This window comes from Macaca thibetana, chromosome 14 (genome assembly GCF_024542745.1).
Source record: "Macaca thibetana thibetana isolate TM-01 chromosome 14, ASM2454274v1, whole genome shotgun sequence".
NCBI classification, from domain to species: domain Eukaryota; kingdom Metazoa; phylum Chordata; class Mammalia; order Primates; family Cercopithecidae; genus Macaca; species Macaca thibetana.
This window is the reverse complement of record NC_065591.1, coordinates 45031383-45052339: the sequence shown is the minus strand read 5'-3', so window position 1 is coordinate 45052339 and position 20957 is coordinate 45031383. Positions and strand designations below refer to the sequence as shown.

General features: G+C 38.2%; 1 protein-coding gene across 3 annotated transcripts in view; it reads left to right on the top strand.

Moving 5' to 3' along the window:
• PRMT3 (protein arginine methyltransferase 3) overlaps nucleotides 1-20957 on the top strand; it is a 128817-nt gene that overhangs the window by 42072 nt on the left and 65788 nt on the right. For all 3 annotated transcript variants that reach the window (XR_007719075.1, XM_050755397.1, XM_050755398.1), the window contains one exon: nucleotides 568-667. Coding sequence is in view for 2 of the 3 variants with exons in the window: in XM_050755397.1 (XP_050611354.1) it covers nucleotides 568-667 (100 nt within the window). In the remaining variant the exon portion in view is untranslated. The remainder of the gene's footprint in view (nucleotides 1-567; nucleotides 668-20957) is intronic.

Genomic DNA, 20957 nt, shown 5'->3' with positions numbered 1-20957 from the left:
TAGATACATGTATAGCTTTCACAAGTATTTGATCCTCTTAATAGCCTGTGAAATAAATAGGGTCAGTATTCTCTTTTACACCTGAGCAGCACAGGCTCAATGAAATTACTTAAAATGTTGGTGAAGATCACATAGCTGACAAATGCCAGAGAATCTGGGGGTTAAATTAGGGGCTTGGGGCTTCAAATTCTCTCAGCCCTATGACAGACACACTATTTCCCTTTAAACCATACTTTTGTATGTCTTATATGTCTGTCTTCACCTCTGTGTTGTTTTTTGTTTTAAAGACATGTAACTTCATTGACATGTTATTCTTGATAAAATTTGGATTTCTTTTCAAACTCAAGTTTTAAATATTGGTTCACTGTATTGCCATATTAACCAGAAACATTTTTGGGCATTCATGGAGTAACCATAAAAATAATTATAGTGTCCAAAGAACAACTAAACTTTGATTGAAATACTTTTTTGTCTCACAAAACGAGTTGTTGGCAAAAAATTATGTAATTTAACTAGCTTTCAGAATCTGTTTAATCTACTAATCTAATTCATTATGATAATTTTCAGACTAAATAAACTTGAAGATACTATTACACTAATTAAAGGAAAGATTGAAGAAGTTCATCTTCCTGTAGAAAAAGTGGATGTTATTATATCTGAGTGGATGGTGAGTATTTACGGAAAAAACTACTTTCATTGGTAAAATGAAAAAACCTTTTTAAAGTAATGAATAAGATAATAGTTTTCCTGAATTTAATTATATTCGATACATGGCAGAATGGTGACATTATTTTTTAAGTAGCTACATTAGATACTATAATGTGTAATTTTAAAAAATAGCTACAGTCTTCTTACAGTAGTTTATTCTGAAATGGCGCTTATTTATTGGCTATTCATAATCTTTAAAAAGTGATAAATTATCTTTTTTATCTTAAAAATCCTAATAAATTATTTTTCTACTTTCTAAGTTTTAGATATCTAAGTGTTTGCCTGAAAGCCTTCAGGGACTAGTAAGAACTTATTAGGACTGTTTCATCAAAATTAACGTAATACTGCCACCATTATCATACTGAATGTCCTATCTTTCTAATCTGTTAGGCCAAGTAATCAATGTCCATTATCACGTAAAATAGAATTTATTGCTGTTATTGAAATAATAAAAGGAAGGCATGTTACATAGCTTCATAATTTGCTGTTGAAATCTTGAGTCAAGACAGAATATTTATTTTTAAATATATGGAAAATAAAATTAATGGGGGCTGAGTATGGTAACTCACACCTGTAATCCCAGCACTTTGGGAGGCTGAGGCAGGTGGATCACCTGAGGTCAGGAGTTTGAGACCAGCCTGGCCAACATGATGAAACCCCATCTCTACTAAAAATATAAAAATTAGCCAGGCATGGTGGCAGGCATCTGTAATCCCAGCTACTTGGGAAGCTGAGGCAGGAGAATGGCTTGAACCCAGGAGGTAGAGTTTGCTATGAGCCAAGATCACACCACTGCACTCCAACCTGGGCAATAGAGCGAGACTCCACCTCAAAAAAAAAATTGTATTTGACAGCTGATTATACTTACTGATATGTCAATTTGACAGAAATAAACTGGATAGTATTTCTAATAAAGATTTTTAAATTATTTTGAAATTCTTTTTTCCTTAAAGTTCTATTTGGTGGATATATTTTCATAAAATAAATTTATCAAAAAATTTTAAAACAATGAGTTTTGCTTTATTTTTTTTTATAAATTTTGAATAAACATAGTTATAATCCTGGCGAAATAGACATTTCAAGGAACTTTTGGAATATTCAGATTTAATGTAGTAGTGTAGGGAGTTCCAATCTAGAGCTGATGACAGTCATAGTTGTTGACGGTTACGATTTTGTATGTGAAACAGTATGTTGATTTTTTTTAATGCTAAGATTGGCCTTAAACAACCTTTAGTCACAATATTAATATTCTCACACCAAAGAATTTGTATCAGCACTCTAATTTCTCATGAATTGAAAAAGTAGATATGAATTAAAAATGTAACATTTCTTTAAAGACTATGAAAAGATGCTTCCGAGAAAGCACATTTGAGGCATATACTTGACAAGAATTTTAAATAGTTTATGCTGTATGTTTTACTCTTCTTGGAAAATGCATCTTTTAAATCACTCCAAAATAGACTTTATAGGCAAACCAAAAGAAAGACTTGTCCAAACTTCCTGTTACCTCAGTTGAACATTATTATATATCTGATTACAATAACTAATGGGATAGTTCTTGCTCTGCCTAGCAGAATTATACTTCTGGATGTTGATGTTCTAGGATTTTTCACTTCCAAATCTGAAAGATGATCTAGAATTATTAATATGCAATTGATACCTTAGAACCAGCTGGTTTAATAACTGCAGTTAGCTGGATTGAATGAATTCATGAGATTGTCTTTATGATGTGAACTTTGAACGTTGTACTGTTGAAAGTTGTACTGGAATCCATTTTGTACCCTTCTGCTTTCTTCTGTACTAAGGAGGGCTAACCCTGCAGGCTGCCTTTCCGAAGCTCCAGTGATGGCTGACTTCTACTGAGTTTGGGGAACCCAATGGGAAACACTAGAAACACTAAATCTCCCAAAATTTAAGAAAGGGAGAAGCCAGGGCATTTCTTCCCTTCTTTATCTCTAGTGTGTTGCTGGCAAAAGCTGTTTCTTTTGTGGTTCCACTTCCCACCAGACAGGCATGCTGTAATTCCAGCATCCACTGTGCAACCCCAGCCCTGGGTTCTTGTAGCAGTAGCCTAGGAATTATAAACTTGTGGGCATTATAAAGTCTGGTTGTCTCACTCTCTTGATGACTTCTCGTATCTTTTATCCTCTGTATAAGTGACTTTTGACATTAATTTTCCTCTATTTTAGACAGCTGTTGTGATTTCTCTTTTCCTAGTTTGTACTTGTAACTCAGCAGTCCCCAGACTTCTTGGCACCAGGGACCAGTTTCATGGAAGACAGTTTTCCCATGGATTGGGGGATAGGGATGGGATGGTTTCACGATAAAACTGTTCCATCTTACATCATTAGATTCTCATAAGGAGCATACAGTCTCGATTCCTCACATGCACAGTTCACAATAAGGTTCATGCTCCTATGAGAATCTAATGCCACTGCTGATGTGACAGGAGGCAGAGCTCAGGTGGTAGTGCTGGCCTGCTACTCACCTCTTGCTGCGCAGTCCAGTTCCTAACAGGCCATGGACCAGTACCCGTCCATGGCCTGGGAGTTGGGGACTCTTGCTCTAACTGAAATAAAGAACATTTTTCACTTTAGAGCATTGGTTGGGTAGGACCTCTCCCTTCTTCAGGAAGGCAGTCATTGGAGTCACTGGAGGCTGAGATGAAAGGAGCCAGTTGTTTGGAAGCCAAGATGCTTGGAAGCCAGTAATGAAAAACAAATCAGTGTGTCCAGGAAGGGATAACTAAGAACTTTTCTTCTTCCTCGCCACAAAGGTGTTACTTTTAAGCATTTGCATTATCTCACTGTCTGGCTTTCCTTGTTTTAAGCGAGTTGAAGTCTAACAACTGTTTTAAGTGCTCTAGGTGGGGCATTGGACACTGAACTTATGGCAATCAGCTCTGGATGGCCTTATTTCTCTAGTGAAATTTGCATTTAAGGCATTAAGAAGGCTTGTGCTAAATTATTTTCAGTCATCTTTGTGGATTGGAAATATCATTTATGGTATCTTCTAAATCCTACAAGTCCCTAACTTTATTTAGTACTTTCATTAGGATTTTTGATGTGAGAAACTGGAAAACATTAATTACATAATTAAACAAAGGGCAGGTATGCTTTCTAAAATTTATTCTCCATGTTTCAGGCACATTGGCTGAAACAGTAGGCAAATGGTAAACAACTATTTTAAATCTGTAGCCACATTTTCATGAACCAGCATTTTAAACTTAAATTGCACAGACTCCTGTCTTTGTTTTTTCTTTACATACAACATAATAAGGATACAAAAATCTAGAATGAACCATGGTTAAGCATTTTTTTTTCTCTTTTTACAAGTGTTTCCAACAAGGAAAGACAAAAATGGAATATACCCTCCAGAATTGGGCACAGATGTTTAATGGACTTGTAATCCAGTATAGCAATGTATAAATCATATATTGCAGAGATATACATCTGTTTTCTTCTTCTGTGGTCCACTAACTATTTCATGGCTGAATCTAAATATGTTTTTAGTCTGCACCTGTTCATGAATTTTTGTCTTTATTTTGGAAGATTTTTCTAAATAAGACTAATTTTAAAAGCTAAATTATTGCTGTTAGCATGTTATTTAATAAACGATCACTTGTCTTTTATTAACAAATTCCCAGTTTTAGGCTTGCCTTTAATTTTATATTTTCGTTTTTGTTTTTATTTAAGAGAAGTTTTGTTTTTATTTTATATATTTAAGGTGTACAATATGATGTTTTTATTTACACAGTGAAATTATTACTGCTGTCACATTAACATGTCCATCATCTCACATACTTACCTGTCTTCGTGTATGTAGTAAGAGCACCTAAAATATATTCTTTTAGGAAATGTTTCATATACAATACAGTATTACTAACTAGAGTCCTCATGCTCTACATTTTCATTTTCATCAGATGGAATTTCTGTTTGACAAAATTGTTTCAATTAAATGTAAACAGTTTAATCCCCAGAAGATGTTAATACTCGTATTGCCTTTTGTGTCTGTGTCCCCATTTTTTACATTTTAGTCTACTAATAGAAGTTCTTGTTTTGAGAGCTGTTCTTTATTGCTTCTTATTTCTGACTACGTAATAAAACTGTTCAAAATAAGCATCCCTAATTCTGACCCAGTAAGCCAAATTGACTCATTTGGTGTTGCTGTGTTTCCTCTGTTTTCAGCATGACTTTGCAAGGACATAGAGTAAGTCCACAGGGCTTAGCATTAGTAAATGACGGAATGTGAATTGTAAGAGAATGTTCCCAGACAGAAATTCGCTGGCCTCAGACTTTTATAATTTTATGTACAGCACATTAAAGGCATGGAGTTAGTATATGACAGGGTTAAGAATGTTGGTCCATAGGCAAACTACCTCCATTTTTGGGCATATTACCTCTCTATGCCTCAGTTTCCTTCTCTATAAAATGAAAATAACAGTATTACCTACTTCATAAGGTTTTTTTGTGAGGATTAAATGAGTCAATACATGCAAATTTCTTAGAACAGTTTCTGGCACATAAGATCTTAATAATTTAGCTATTCAGTTTTGAAAGTTATACAAACTTTTAAGTACTCTGTAACTCATGAGCGAGCTACCACACTAGCTAATTCAATAAAAGTTGAAAATAATCATATACATGAAATAAAGAATATTAATTCTTGGAGGAAGAACATTCTTAGGGCTTCTCCCTTGCTTACAGCCCTTTGTAAAAGCAGAAGACTTTCTCTTTCCATGTCTAGCATTTACTAATTGACTGTCTGTGGGTGGTGTGCAGAAGTATGAAAGTAAACTGATGGATGTGAGTGACTGGGATTTGGGGTATTCTTGGTATTTTTCTTAATGTTAGTTGAATCAAAATGTATTTTATGTATATTTCAAGCATAATTCTCAGTTTGCTGCCTTGGAAACAATTTTTAGGCAGTACTGACAATGCCTAATAATTTTAGATAAAATATAAAATTCCCATTCCACAGTACTATTTTCTAGTACTGTTAAGTGTTAGCAGGGAGATATTTATAGTACTTGAACAATGAAAGAAAAATTGTGGTTCGTATTTTTTCATAAGTAGGCTAACATCTGAATCAAGAATAAAATGAAAACAAAGAGAATAGAAATGTAATTAAGAATACGTCCCTTGTGTATAATTATTTTGGTCTTATAATCTATATGTTTGTTTTGTCTATGCTCTTAACCGCTTCCTAGCCTTTCTTTTATTCAATCTTCAATAAGTTATAAAGTATTCTAATCATGAATATTAAAAGGTTAAGTTATTCAGGAACATGAATCAATTGCCCTTATAAACATTTTTCAGGTAATCCCTCAGAGAACACAAAATGTTTGTTAATTTTGATTTTAAACTCTAAAATTCTATAACAACTTAAAAATATTTTGTCAGTAATACCGTTTACTTCTCCCTGGGAGTAAAAGTAAACCCTTCAAATTTACAGCTTGCATTTGTAGACACACAAGCATTTATGATAAATACAAATTGTCTTCTGTAAACTGTATATTGTGTATACACGCCACTTTTTCTTTTTTTTTTTTTTGTCCATTCAACTGTTAATAGACACTTAGGTTGGTTCTATATCTTGGCTATTGTGAATAGTGCTGTTATAAACGTGGGAGTGCAGACACCTCTTTGGCATACTGATTTCTTTTCCTTTGAATATGTAGTGTGATTGCTGGATCATATAATAGTTCTATTTTAAGTTTTTTGAGGAACCTCTATATTCTTTTTCATAATGGCTGTACTAATGTATATTCTTAACAACAGTGTATATGAATTCCCTTTCTCTGCATCCTTGCATCCTTATTTTGTCTTTTTGATAACAGCTGTTCTAACTGGCATGAAATAATATCACATTATATTTTCAGTTTGCATTTCCCTGGTGATTAGTAATGTTGAGCATTTTTTAATGTACCTGCTGGCCTTTTATATGTCTTCTTTTGAGAGATGTCTATTCAGTTTATTTGCTCATTTTTGATCAGATTATTTGAGTTTTTGCTATTGAGTTCTTTATATATTCTGGATATTAATCTCTTGCTGGATAAATAACTTATAAATATTTTCTCCCACTCTGCAGATTATCTCTTTATTGTTTTCTTTGCTGTGCAGAAACTTTAATTTTTTAGTGGCTTTTTTTTTTTTTTTTACTTTCAGATCTGGGGGTACATGTACAGCTTTGTTATTTAGGTAATAACTCATGCCATGGGGGTTTGTTGTACAAATTACTTCATCACCTAGGTACTAAGCCTAGTACCCAATAGTTATTTTCTTTTATTTTTTTCAGACAGTCTCGCTGTGTCGCCCAGGCTGGAGTGCAGTGGTGCCGATCGCGGCTCACTGTAAGCTCCGCCTCCCGGGTTCAAGCCATTCTCCTGCCTCAGCCTCCCAAGTAGCTGGTACTACAGGCACTTGCCGCCATCCCCGGCTAAGTTTTTGTATTTGTCATAGAGACGGGGTTTCACTATGTTAGCCAGGATGGTCTCAATCTCCTGACCTTGTGATCCTCCCACCTCGGCCTCCCAAAGTGCTGGGATTACAGGCGTGAGCCACCGCGCCCGGCCCCCAGTAGTTTTTTTTTTTTTTTTTCCTCCTCTCCCTCCTCCCAACCTCTACCCTCAAGTAGACCCCAGTGTCTGTTATTCCCTTCTTGTATTCGTGAGTTCCCATCATTTAACTCCCACTTATAAGTAAGAAGATGCGGTATTTGGTTTTCTGTTCCTGCATTAGTTTGCTAAAGATAATGGCCTCCAGCTCCATCCATGTTCCCACAAAAGACATGATCTCATTCTTTTTTATGGCTGCATCGTGTTCCATGGTGTATCTGTGTCACATTCTCTTTATCGTACTCTGTCACTGATGGGCGTTTAGGTTGGTTCCAGTTCCGTATCTTTGCTGTTGTGAATAATGCTGCAATGAACATTCACATGCATCTTGCTTTTTATGGTAGAATGATTTTTATTTCTCTGGGTATATACCCAGTAATGGAATTGTTGGATCAAACGGTAGTTCTGTTTTTTTGTTTTGTTTTGTTTTTGAGATAGGGTCTCCCTCTGTCTCCAAGGCTGGAGTGCAGTGGCGCGATCTTGTCTCACTGTAACCTCCGCCCCCCAGGTTCAAGCAATTCTCCAACCTTGGCCTCCCGAGTAGCTGGGACTACAGACGTGCGCCACCGTGCTGGCTAATTTTTGTATATTTGGTAGAGACGAGGTTTCACCATGTTGGCTAGGCTGGTCTCGAACTGCTGACTTCAAGTGATCTGTCCATCTCGGCTCCCCAAAGTGCTGGGATTATAGGTGTGCACCACCGCACCTGGCCTGGTAGTTCTGTTTTTAGCTCTTTGAGGAATCACCATACTGCTTTCCACAATGTTTGAACTAATTTACACTCAGACAGTGTGTAAGTGTTCCCTTTTCACTTCGATCTTGCCAGCACTCTTATTTTTTGACTTTTTTTTTTTTTTGAGATGGAGTCTTGCTGTGTCGCCCAGGCTGGAGTGTAGTAGCGCAGTCTGGAGTGTAGTAGCAGTCTCGGCTCACTGCAAACTCCGCCTCCTGGATTCACGCCATTCTCCTGCCTCAGCCTCCCGAGTAGCTGGGACTACAGGCACCTGCCACCGCGCCCAGCTAATTTTTTGTAATTTATTCTATTTCACTGTGTTGGCCAGGATGGTCTCGATCTCCTGACCTCATGATCCGCCTGCCTCAGCCTCCCAAAGTGCTGGGATTACAGGTGTGAACCACCACACCTGGCCTACTTTTTGACTTTTTAATAATAGCCATTCTGACTGGTGTGAGATGGTATCTCATTGTGATTTTGATGTTCATTTCTCTAATGATCAGTGGTGATACTGAGCTTTTCTTCATATGCTTGTTGGCCACATGCATATCCTCTTTAGAAAAGTGTCTCTTCATGTCCTTTGCCCACCTTTTAATGGGGTTGTTTGCTTTTTTTTTTTTTTTTTGAGACGGAGTCTTGCTCTGTCGCCCAGGCTGGGGTGCAGTGGCCGGATCTCAGCTCACTGCAAGCTCTGCCTCCCGGGTTTACGCCATTCTCCTGCCTCAGCCTCCCGAGTAGCTGGGACTACAGGCGCCCGCCACCTCGCCCGGCTAGTTTTTTGTATTTTTTAGTAGAGACGGGGTTTCACCGTGTTAGCCAGGATGGTCTCGATCTCCTGACCTCGTGATCCGCCCATCTCGGCCTCCCAAAGTGCTGGGATTACAGGCTTGAGCCACCGCGCCCGGCCTACTTTTTCTATAAATTTGTTTAAATTCCTTATAGATGCTGTTTATTAGACCTTTGTCAGATGCATAGTTTGCAAGTATTTTCTCACATTCTATAGGTTGTCTGTTTATTCTGTTGATGGTTTCTTTTGCTGTGCAGAATCTCTTTAGTTTAATTAAACCCCATTTATCAATTTTTGCTTTTGCTGAAATTGCTTTTGGCATCTTTGTCATGAAATCATTGCCTGTTCCTGGGTCCAGGATGGTATTGCCTAGGTTTTGTTTCGGGGTTTTTATAGTTTTGTCCATCTCATCTTAAGATGAATTTAAAATTCATCTTAAATTGATGAATTTAAGTCTTCAATTCATCTTGAGTTGATTTTTGTATATGTTATAAGGAAGGGGTCTAATTTCAGTCTTCTGCATATGGCTAGGCAGTTATCCCAACACCATTTAGTGAGTAGAGAGTCCTTTCCTTGTTGCTTGTTTTTGTCAGCTTTGTTGAAGACTAGAAATTAATCTTCAATCTGATTGAAGGTTGTGGGTGTGTGGCTTTATTTCTGGGCCTGCTGTTCTGTTCCATTGGTCTGTGTGTCTGTTTTTGTACCAGTACTGTGCTGTTTTTATTACTGTAGCCCTGTGGTATAGTTTGAAGTCAGAAAATGTGATACCTCCAGTTTTATTCTTTTTACTTAGGATTGCCTTGGTTATTTGAGCTGTTTTTTGGTTCCATGTGAATTTTAAAGTAGAAGAATGTCATTGGTAGTTTGATAGGAATAGCATTGAATCTATACATGACTTTGGGCAGTGTGACCATTTTAATGATATTGATCCTACTCATCAGCATGGGATTTTTTTGTAGAAGCTATTTAATTTGGTATAATCCCATTTGTCTATTTTTGCTTTTGTTGTTTGTGCTTTTGAGATCATCTCCACAAAGTCTTTGCCCAGACCAATGTCCTGAAGCATTTCCCGATGTTTTCTTCTATTAGTTTAATAATTTAAGATCTTGGCTGGGCGCAGTAGCTCACGCCTGTAATCCCAGCACTTTGGGAGGCCGAGGGGGGGCAATCACGAGGTCAGGAGATTGAGACCATCCTGGCTAACACAGTGAAACCCTGTCTCTACTAAAACTACAAAAAATTAGCCGGGCATGGTGGCGGGTGCCTATAGTCCCAGCTACTCGGGAGACTGAGGCAGGAGAATGGTGTGAACCCAGGAGGCGGAGCTTGCAGCGAGCCGAGATTGCGCCACTGCACTCCAGCCTGGGCGACAGAGCAAAACTCCGTCTCAAAAAAATAAAAATAAAAATAAATAATTTCAGTTCTTACATTTAAATCTTTAATCCATTTTTAGTTGATTTATTATTTATTTATTTATTTATTTATTTTCTGTCACCCAGGCTGAAGTGCCCTGGCACTGTCTCAGCTCACCGCAACCTCTGCCTCCTGGGCTCAAGCAATCCTTCCACCCCAGTCTCCTGAGGAGCTGGGACTACAGGTGTGCACCATTATACCCAGCTAATTTTTGTGTTTTTAGTAGAGAGGGCGTTTTGCCATATTGCCCAGGCTGGTCTTGAACTCCTGGGCTTAAGCAAGCCACTCACCTCAGCCTCCCAAACTATTGAAGAGGGTGTCCCTTCTCCAATGAATGTTTTTGGTACCTTTGCCAAAAATCAGTTGGCTATAAATGTATGAATTTATTTCTGGGTTCTCCAATATGTTCTTTTGGTCTGTGTGTCTGCTTTTATGCCAATATCATGCTGTTTTGGTTACTATAGCTTGTTGACATCAGGTATTGTGATACCCCCAGCTTTGCTCTTTTTGCTCAGGATCACTTTGGCTATTCAGGATCTTTTGTGGTTTCATACAAGTTTTAAGGTTGTTTATTTCTATGAAGAATGTCATTGTTATTTTGAGAGGAATTACACTGAATCTGTAAATCACTTTGGCCAGTATGGTTATTTCAACAGTATTAATTCTTCCAATTCATGAGCATGGGATGAGTTTCCATTTTTGGTCGTTCTCTTCAATTTCTTTCATTAGTATTTTGTAGTTTTCATTGTAGAGATCTTTCAACTCTTTGTTTAAACTTATTCCTAAGTATTTTATTTTACTGTAGTTATGTAAATGGCATTGCTTTCTTGATTTCTTTATTACTTCCCCTGGGTATAGAAGTGCTACTATTTTTGTATATTAATTTTGTATCGTGCAGCTTTACTGAATCTGTCAGTTCCAAGAGGTTTTTAGATTTTCTGTGTAAGATCATGTCGTCTTCCAACAGGAACAATTTGTTGCCCTTCTTTCCAATTTGGATGTCCTTTATTTATTTTTCTTGCCTGATTGCTCTGGCTAGTGTTATGTTGAATAAAAGTGGTGAAAGTGGACATCCTTGTCTTATTCCATTTCTTAGAGGAAATGGTTTGAACTTGTCCCCATTCAGTATGTTGTTGATTGTGGTTTTGTCATTGATGGCCTTTGTTGTGTTGAGGTATGTTCCTTCTATGCCTAACTTGTTGAGAGTATTTATCATGAAGCGATGTTGAATTTTATCAGATGCTTTTTCTGTGTCTTTTGAGATGATCATATGGCTTTTGTCTTTCATTTTGTTGAAGTATCATGTTTATTGATTTGTGTACATTTTGTCATCCTTGCATCTCTGGGATAAATCCCACTTGATCATGGCAAGTGATCTTCTGATGTGCCGCAGGATTTAGTTTGCTAGTATTTTGTTAAGGACTTTAACATCTGTGTTCATCTGGGATATTGGCCTGCAGTTCCTTTTTGCTGGTGTCTTTAACTGATCTGTGTAATGCTAACCTCGTAGAATGAGTTTGGAAGAAATCACCACTCTTGATTTTCTGGAAGAGTTTGAGAGTAGTCGCTGTTAGTTCTTTAAATGTCTGGTACAATTTAACAGTGAAGGCATCCAGTCCTGAATTTTTCTTTGATAGACTTTTTACTACAGATTCAATCTAGTTACTTGTGTTCTGTTCAGATTTTCTATTCCTGGTTCAATCTTGGTAGGTTGTATGTGTCCAGGAATGTATCCATTTCCTCTAGGTTTTCCAGTTTGTTAGCGTATGGTTGTTCATCATAGTCTCTAATAAACCTTTGCATTTCTCTGGTATCTGTTTTAATGTCTGTTTCTGATTTTATTTATTTTGGTGTTTTCTCTCTTCTTGGTTAGTCTAATGGTTTGTCAATTTTGCTTATCTTTTTTAAAAACCAAGTTTTCTTATTGATATTTTCTAAGTCTCAGTTTTGTTCAGTTCTGCTCTGACCTTTATTATTTCTTTCCTTCTACTTTGTTTTTCTAGTTTTTTGAGATGCATCATTAGGTTTTGTATTTGAGATCATTCAACTTTTTTTGATGTAGACATCTGGTGGAGCAATGGCCGTTTCCAGACTTCCTAGTGTTCCAGAGGGAAAGACTTCTACCTGTAGATGAGTTTTAGTGTTCCAGTTGGGAGTGGTGTGGTGACTCTGTTTCCAGATAGATGCAGTGGTACAGCCTCTACGCAGCTTCTTGACCTGTGTTCAACATCAGCAATAATATGAGTTACTCAGTGGTATAGGCTGTAGAAGTCTGTGGCAGTGGTGGCAGCAGCATAGTTTTTAAGGTACGCAGTTGCAACAGTTTGGGAGATCCTCCTGTTTTCATTTTTCCTACAATAGGAAGACTTAGCTGACCCTGCTGTTAGGTCTGACATGGTCTATAAGCAGCAGCAGTGGTGCTTGGAGCTGCAATGGGGCTACAGTACTGCAATCAGAGTCCCATGAACCTATTGTGGCACCTGGGTCTTGGAGTGCCGATTCACCCTCTGTGGCAGGGTTGGATGTAAGTTTCCCACAAGAACCAGGATCTGTGACAATGAGGCACCCTCCAGCAGCTCGGAACCAGGCGGCTCAGTTGTAACTGTGGTTTTACCCTTGGAGTTCAAGCCACAGCACTGGCCTGACCCTGGGGAAGCAGGGATGTTCTGGAGGTTTGGGCTTGGGGGAGCAGGGTACACTGTATAGTAGTGACTCTAGACACTAGGATGGTGGGTGTTAGCTGTATCCCAGACTCTGTGAGGCTGGGTGCAGCAGCAGCAGGTACCCCAGAATGGTGGAGCTCAGCTGTCATTTGGGCCCTAAGGGCAGCTGGTGGCCTAAAGGCACAGTGATGACTCTACTTCCCAAGGAAAGGGGTGTTTCTGCAGCTCGGACTCGTGGAGGTTAATCTAGCTTCAGGCAAGCAGGGTACTAGAGTTGTTGTGTAAGGTAGGGTGTCTCAGCTCAGCCGCTGCTCTTGTTTCCCTGGGATGCAGGATACTGCATCAGCTCAGCCCTGGGATGCACAGATACTTAGCTTAGCCAGGTCACTGATTCGCCAGAGGATGATATGCCACTTCACCATAGGCCTGTGGGGCATTACTGTTCCGGGTGGCCTGGGCACCATTTCTCATGATACTGGGTACTACTTCAGCTTAGGTACTGGGGTTGTGGCTTCTCTGGGCAGCCAAGGCACCATTTCCTGGGATGCAGGGCACTGCTTCAACCCTAATGGCAGAGCAGTGTTACTGCTCTGAGTGGCCCTAGTACTCTTCCCAGGAGGCAGCATACTGCTGCAGCTCCAGCTCGAGGGGGTGGGGAGAGGGGTAGGTGGAGTGCCTCCACCTCTGCTTGACCCTGCGTGTAAGGGTGTAACAGCTGCTCACAGCTCTGCCTGGGGAAGTTGGACCACCAGACTGGGGTGGTTCAGCAGCTTAGCCTTAGAGATGAAGGGGAGCTGTGGCTACTAGCCCCTGAAGCAAGGTACACTTCAGCCATAGTTTCAGTTCCAAGATGGCAGTAACCACACAGGCCACTGGGGGCAGGACACAGTGTCAGTGTCTCTTGGGAGAGCACGGCTTTTTGGACCCCAGGCAGCTCCCTCAGCTGGCATATTGCCTATCAGGACCGCAGGTGACCCCAGTGGTGAGGTCTGTAGATGTCCAGTGTGTTGATGGAGGTTGCTGGGATCCTCTTGCTTACCTCTTTGCCTTAGGGAGAAGTTCCTCCTGATTCCCACTTAATCCTGGTTGGGGTTTGGGGTGGTAGGAGACTGGTGTTTTCTTTCATTCTCTATTGTGGCCATCCTGCGTTTTTGTGCTCACCAGGCTTTCTGTTACTCCAATGATGTCTCCAGAGCTCTCCCTGGGTTATTTTCGTTAACATAGTTGTATATTTCATTGTTCTTGCTGTCTTTGTGAAAGGGACAAGTGCCAGTGGCTTCTGGTCAGCCCTTACTGATATCACTCTCGAAAGCCACCAATTTTATTAATATACATTGCAGTTTCAAAAATCGTAGTATTGGGGGAGATGTCCATTTTAGAATTGATGAAATACTGTAAATAAGTGGAGATCATATTACCATGTTTGAAGTTTGGAAGACATTGTAAAGGTGTCAGTTCTCTTCATATTAGTCTGTAGATTTAATGCAATCCAGTAAAAATCCCAACCATGTTTATGTGGAGTTTGAAAAATCAGCTTTTTAGGTAAATGAAAAAGAAGCCCAAAAGCAGCCTGTATACTTTTAAGAGAATAAGGTGGGAGGACGTGGTGTACTAGATATCAAGCTATAAAGTATAATACAGCAATTAAAACAGTGTTTGACTTGCGCAAAGACTGACAAACAGACCTGTGTAACCCATACTCATAAGGTCACTTGATTTATGGTAAAGGTAGTATTACAGAGTAGTGAGGAAAGGATGATGCTGAAACAACTGAATATCCTTACTGGAGCTCCAGTATAAAGAAATAAGACTTCTACTTCATAGAAAACGAAGAAATCAGTTCCAAGTGGAGTAAAGTTCTACATGGAAAAAGAGCCTTAGGAGAGAATAAAAGGGGAATACATTTATGACTTTGGATAGAGAAAATTTCTTAGTCAAAACCCCCAAAATACTAATGTTAAGAGAAAAGATAGTGGCTCACTTTTGTAATCCCAGCAGTTTAATTGGCTGAGGCAGGAGGATGGCTTAAGCCCAGAAGTTCAAGACTGCATGAGCTGTGATTGCACCACTGCACTCCATCCTGGGCAACAGAGCAAGATGCTGACTCTTAGAGAGAGAGAGGCCGGGTGCGGTGGCTCACGCCTGTAATCCCAGCACTTTGGGAGGTTGAGGCAGGTGGATCATGAGGTTAGGAGATCGAGACCATCCTGGCTAATGCAGTGAAACCCTGTCTGTACTAAAAATACAAAAAAAAGGAGAAAGGGAGAGAGATAAAGAAAAAATAAATTGGACTACATCAAAATTAAGAGATTCTGTCGTAAAAATACATATTTAAGAGCATGAAAAGCAATAACAGTCATTCTGGATGTCTTTTATGTACAGCGATGATGAATAAATTGATATGCTTTTATCCAAATGGTTAGTATTGTACTATATATTAAAATAGTAATATTAATTTTTCTTGAATTTTACAAAGAAAAAATTTGAAATTATATTGAAGCATTCACTGAGTACTTACTATGTCCCAAGCACTGGTTACTGTTGTGTTTGGCCGTTCTTTTTACTAATCCTTTATTGGATATGTGGTTTGCAAATATTTTCTCCCACTCTGGCAGGTCCTTTTGTCCTTTTAACAGAGTCTTTCATAAAGCAAAAGTTTTTAATATTGATAAAGTCTAATTTATCAATTATTTTTATAGATCATGCCTTTGGTATCAAGTCTAAAATTTCTTAATCTGTAGTTTCACCTCTCCCTTTTTTTTCTTGTCTCTTGTGTTCCTTTAACAAACCCTAGTAGTCCTCAATATAATATCTGAATTACAGGTTGATATATTGTAGTAATACACAGAAAATATCAAATAAGTATGTTTATGATTCAAATTTTACTTTCTGGTACTAGAAGATATTTTATGGTCATTTTTTACTGCCTAAATTTGGAATCAAAGAATCCTGGTCTTTCATTGGAAAATGATATGTAGAGACCATCATCTAGGTTCCTACAGACCAGATGTTATTAACTTTTTAAATATAAAAAGTCACAAATCTACACTCGTATTTTCAGTGTAAGATTATGGAATTTTTACTTGAAATCTTTGATTTTATACTTGGATCTCTTTACTTCTATGCAGAAAACCTTGGTTCCTAAGATAATAATTGCTTTATCATATAGCCTACCTATAATAGTTTCAGATTTTGTTTTTTTTTCTTTGAGACGGAGTTTTGCTCTTTTGCCGAGGCTAGAGTGAAGTGGCGTGATCTTGGCTCACTGCAACCTCTGCCCCCCAGGTTCCAGTGATTCTTCTGCCTCAACCTCCCTAGTAGCTGGGATTAGAGGCACCTGCCACCACGCCCCGGCTAATTTTTGTATTTTCAGTAAAGATGGGGTTTCGCCATGTTGGCGGGGCTGGTCTTGAACTCCTGACCTCAGGTGATCTGCCCGCCTCAGCCTCCCAAAGTGCTGGGATTACAGGTTTGGGCCGCTGCGCCCGGCCAGTTTCCGAGATTTAACACCAATTTTACTACTAAACAATAAGACTTCTAAATGTAGCTTAAAATTTGTTTATATTTTTTCTTATAGAATGTATCTCATGAGAAATATACAGTCAAAATATTGGTTTTTCTTTTAAAGTCACTTGTCACTATTTTCTCCTTTTATGTTACTAACTTGATACACAACCAGATTTCAGTGTTTTCTTTTTTTCAATTTTGGGGAGGATTGCTTCTTTTTCCCTTGTTTAGTTTAATTTTGTGTTTTAGTTATGCAAAAAATTACTGATTTTTTAGTAATTTTTATGTACATTTTAAGATAACAGGAGATTCTGTTTCTTCTTCTGTTATCTTCCTTTGTGGATAGATGACCATTTTCTTTTTATCTTTGGGGTTATTTTGAAAATATTAGGTATGTATATATTCACCATTATGCAAAAGTTGGCATATTCGAGATATTGTTCTATACTTTGCTTTTATTCAACTAAAATTCTATCTCAGAAATCACTTCATTATTCTATAGAAATATTTCTCATTCCTTTTTATGGCTGTACACACATGCACACCAACTTTCCTAGACATGTATTTGATTAATTTTGCGCAGCCCCCGACCTGAACTAATAATATTCAAGTATATTTCAAATATAAGGTTTTTATTCTTGTATAGAATAAATTGTATAGATAATTACATTCTACATAATCATGCTCATTTGAATTTTACCCATACTTTTGCTATTACAAATAATATTGAATATTCTTGTACATGTGTAATATCATTTTATATTGCTAGAAGTGAGATTGAGATATCAAAGGGTTAATGAGGGCTGGGCATGGTGGCTTATACCTGTAATCCCAGCACTTTGGGAGGCCAAGGCAGGAAGATTGCTTGAGGCCAGTTCTGGAGGGATGGAGAAAGGGAGGGAGAAGGCAATGTTACTGGTTATTGCCAAATTCTCCTCAATACTGTGTACCATTTGACTTTTTTACCAACAGTGGAATGAGAATACCCATGTTTCCGCAGTCTTACCAAAGAGTGTGTCGAAGGGTCACTTTTAAATTATTGAGTTTAGGTTTTTCCTGCCACCCAGGCATTGTAAATCAGAGTTGTATGTTTGGGGCCTGTCTTATGCGTATTGGAGACGGGGTGGAGTTAGGGAGGAAGTATGTGTTTGAGTACTCAACACCAAAGTTCTAAACTGAATTAGGGAAACGGGTGACAGCAAATGCGATTGTAAATTCACATTTGCTCTGTAGGTACATTTGTTTGTCCCAGCTCCGTTATTTAGGATGATTTCTTCTTAGAGTTCTCACTTTGGTTGAACTTTGGGCTTTGTCTCCTGTTTCCTCCATGTTCGTTGACTAGGTTTAGCAAATGCTCTCAAGGCGAAAGCCAGCTTACTGATGCGTCTAATAAGATGTTCTTTTTCCTCCTAGCATATTTATTGTATTTAGAGTGTCAGTAGCTCCTAAAATACATTGTTGCTGGAAACAGAATGAGATCTTGTTCTTTATAGACTGAATCATACTGTCAGTAACTATTTCCTATAGCCTCAAAAGTCTGTAAGTATTCTAGAATCACTGTGTCTTAGTCCATTTGTGCTGCTATAACAGAATACCTGAGACTGGGTAATTTATAAACAAAGGAAGTTTATTTCTCACAGTTCTAGAGGCTGCAAGTTCAAGGTCAGAGTTCTAGCAAGTTGAATGTCCAGTGAGAGCTAAATCTCTGCTTCCGAGATGGTGCCTTGTTGCTGTATCCTCACATGGCGGAAAGAATAGAAGGGAATGAACCTACTACCTCAAGTTCTTTTTTAAGGACCCCAATCCCTTCCAAGCCCTCATGACTTAATCACCTCCTGAAGACTCCACCTTTAAATACTATCACATTGGTGATTAAGTTTTAACGTATTTTGGGGAACACACTCAGACCATAGCACACACTGTTACTATGTAATACTATAATTGTCTTTAATAAAAGTGCTTGGGGCCGGGCACAGTGGCTCATGCCTGTAATCCCAGCACTTTGGGGGACTGAGGTGAGTGGATCACTTGAGGTTGGGAGTTCAAGACTAGCCTGGCTGACATGGTAAAACCCTGGCTAAACCCTGGTAAAACCCTGGCTAAATAAAAAAATTAGCCAGGCATGATGGCGTGCACCTGTAATCCCAGCTACTCAGGAAGCTGAGGCAGGAGGCTGACTTGAACCGGAGAGGCTGAGGTTGTAGTAAGCCAAGATCACTCCACTGCACTCCAGCCTGGGCAACAGAGGGAGAGATTGTTACTTTTCTTTTTCTTTTTTGGGAGAGAGGGTCTTGCTCTGTTGCCCAGGCTGGGGTGCAGTGGCACAGTCGTGGCTCACTGCGGCCTTGACCTCCTGGGCTCAAGCTATCCTCCTTCCTCAGCCTCTGGAGTAGCTGGAACTACTGGCATGAGCCACAATGCCCAGCTAATCTTTCAATTTTTTGTAGAACGGGGTCTCCCTGTGTTGCTCAGGGTGGTCTCAAACTCCTGGGTTCAAAGGATCCTCACTCCTCAGCCTTGCAGGTGTTGAGATTACAGGCATAAGCCACCATGCCTGGCCAACATTAATTAGTTTTGAGAGTGGAATATCCAATTATCATTAATGAATTTTTTCACCCACCATGGGGGATTGTGAATATTGTTTTAGAAACTGTTTTTGTGGGTCTGGTATAAGACCCACACATGCCTTTGGAAATAGTTTTAGATATTCACTTTTTCTTTTGATAGACTTGCTTATTGGACAGTTTTCTGCAGTCTGAGGAATAGGGCCAATTTGACTGTCAGTCTTTTGTGGATTAAGTGAGAGTGCCATCTAGTGGGAGAAAAAACTAATACAAGTTTTTTAAACTTTAGAATATGCAGTGGAAATTATTTCTTGTGCTAAGTTATGTTCTCCAGAAGTCCACAGCACTAAAAAAGTGGGAACTGTATGTTGGAAGGTGAGAGAAGTGGAAGATAGTAGTCTTGCAGAACAGTAGCAAGCATATAATAGGGACCTGATAAGTGGCAGTTATTGCCCTGATTCTTCTTGCATGGAAGGTGGTGATCAAGTTAAATAATAGGTAAATTAGGAGCTTCTCTGACAGATATTTGTGATTAATACATGTAAGATTCTATTGTCATTTTTTGACTGTGTGATATATAGATATTATAAATTTTATCCTTTTTTTTTTTTTTTTTTGGTCTTTAACCCTGTTACTCAGGACCCACCCCTCGTCCCCAACAAAATCTGTTACCAGTTTCTAGTATATCCTTCTTAAAATATTTCACTCTATTATAAACATGTATGTATATTTCTACCCCTTGGCATACTCATTCACTTAACAGATAGTGTGGCTACTACGTACCTGGCATTCTTCTAGGTGGGATAAAGCAGTGAATCTCATATTCAGTGTAAGGTATGCCTATTCTACATATTGTTCTGTACCTTGCTTTTTTCATCAATAATAAGTTTCCCTCTAATGACTGCTATAGCTACATCCCACAAATTTATTCAATTCAAAATACACCCTTGTGATTTCTGCTTTGGTCCATGGATTATTTAGAAGCATGTTTAATTTCTAAATGTTAAGAAATTTTAAAAATATCTTTGTTATTAATTTCTAATTTAATTTGGTTGTGATAAGAGAACACGCTCTATATGCTATCATTCCTTTAAATTTGTTCAGACTTGCTTTATGGCCCAGCATATGGTCTCTCTTACTGAATGTTCCACACTGATTTAGAATGAAGTACTCTGTTATTGTTGGAGTGTTACATAATTGCCATTTGAGTCAAGTTGGTTGATTGTATTGTTCAGGTCTTTTAAATCCTTATTTATTTTGTCTGTTAATTCTGTCAATTACTGAAAGAAGAAGAATGAAATTTCTACCTGTAGCTCAGGGTTGTCTCTCTCCAGTTCTGTCAGGTTTTGCTTCAGGTATTTTTATGTGGTTATTAGGTGCATACACATTAGGTTTTTAATGTGTTATTGATAGTTTGGCTTCTTTATCATTATGAAGTATTGTTCTTTGTCCCTGATAATGTTTTTAATAATTGTAATTTTCTTATGGTTAATGTTTAAATGTTATGGGTTTTCCCACCCTTTTTGTTTAAATATAAAAACATAGATAGGTTAAAAGTGGATTTCTTCTGTATAGCACTTCCTTGATTTTTCCTTTTCTCAACCTCTCTAACAATCTTTTCCTGTAATCTTAATGTCTTTTTTAAAAAAATCAGTTTCACTTTTTCTTTCAAAATAGAGTATGAAAAACTGTTGTCTTTTTAGCTTGTGATTATTTGCCATTTTCTTTTTTAAAATTTTGTATACAAATAGTGTATAACAATGATATAAAATTCACAAGATATGAAAGAGTTTATATTGAAGGGTTACTCTCCTTCCCTTCCTATACCCCTACTATTATATTCCATCTACAGAGGCAATGATTTTGTCTACTTGTGTACTGTTCCACACATGCTATAACCATTTATCAGCAGATATGAATGTGTTCTTTTTGCTTTCACCCACATTATTGTGTATTATATATGCTA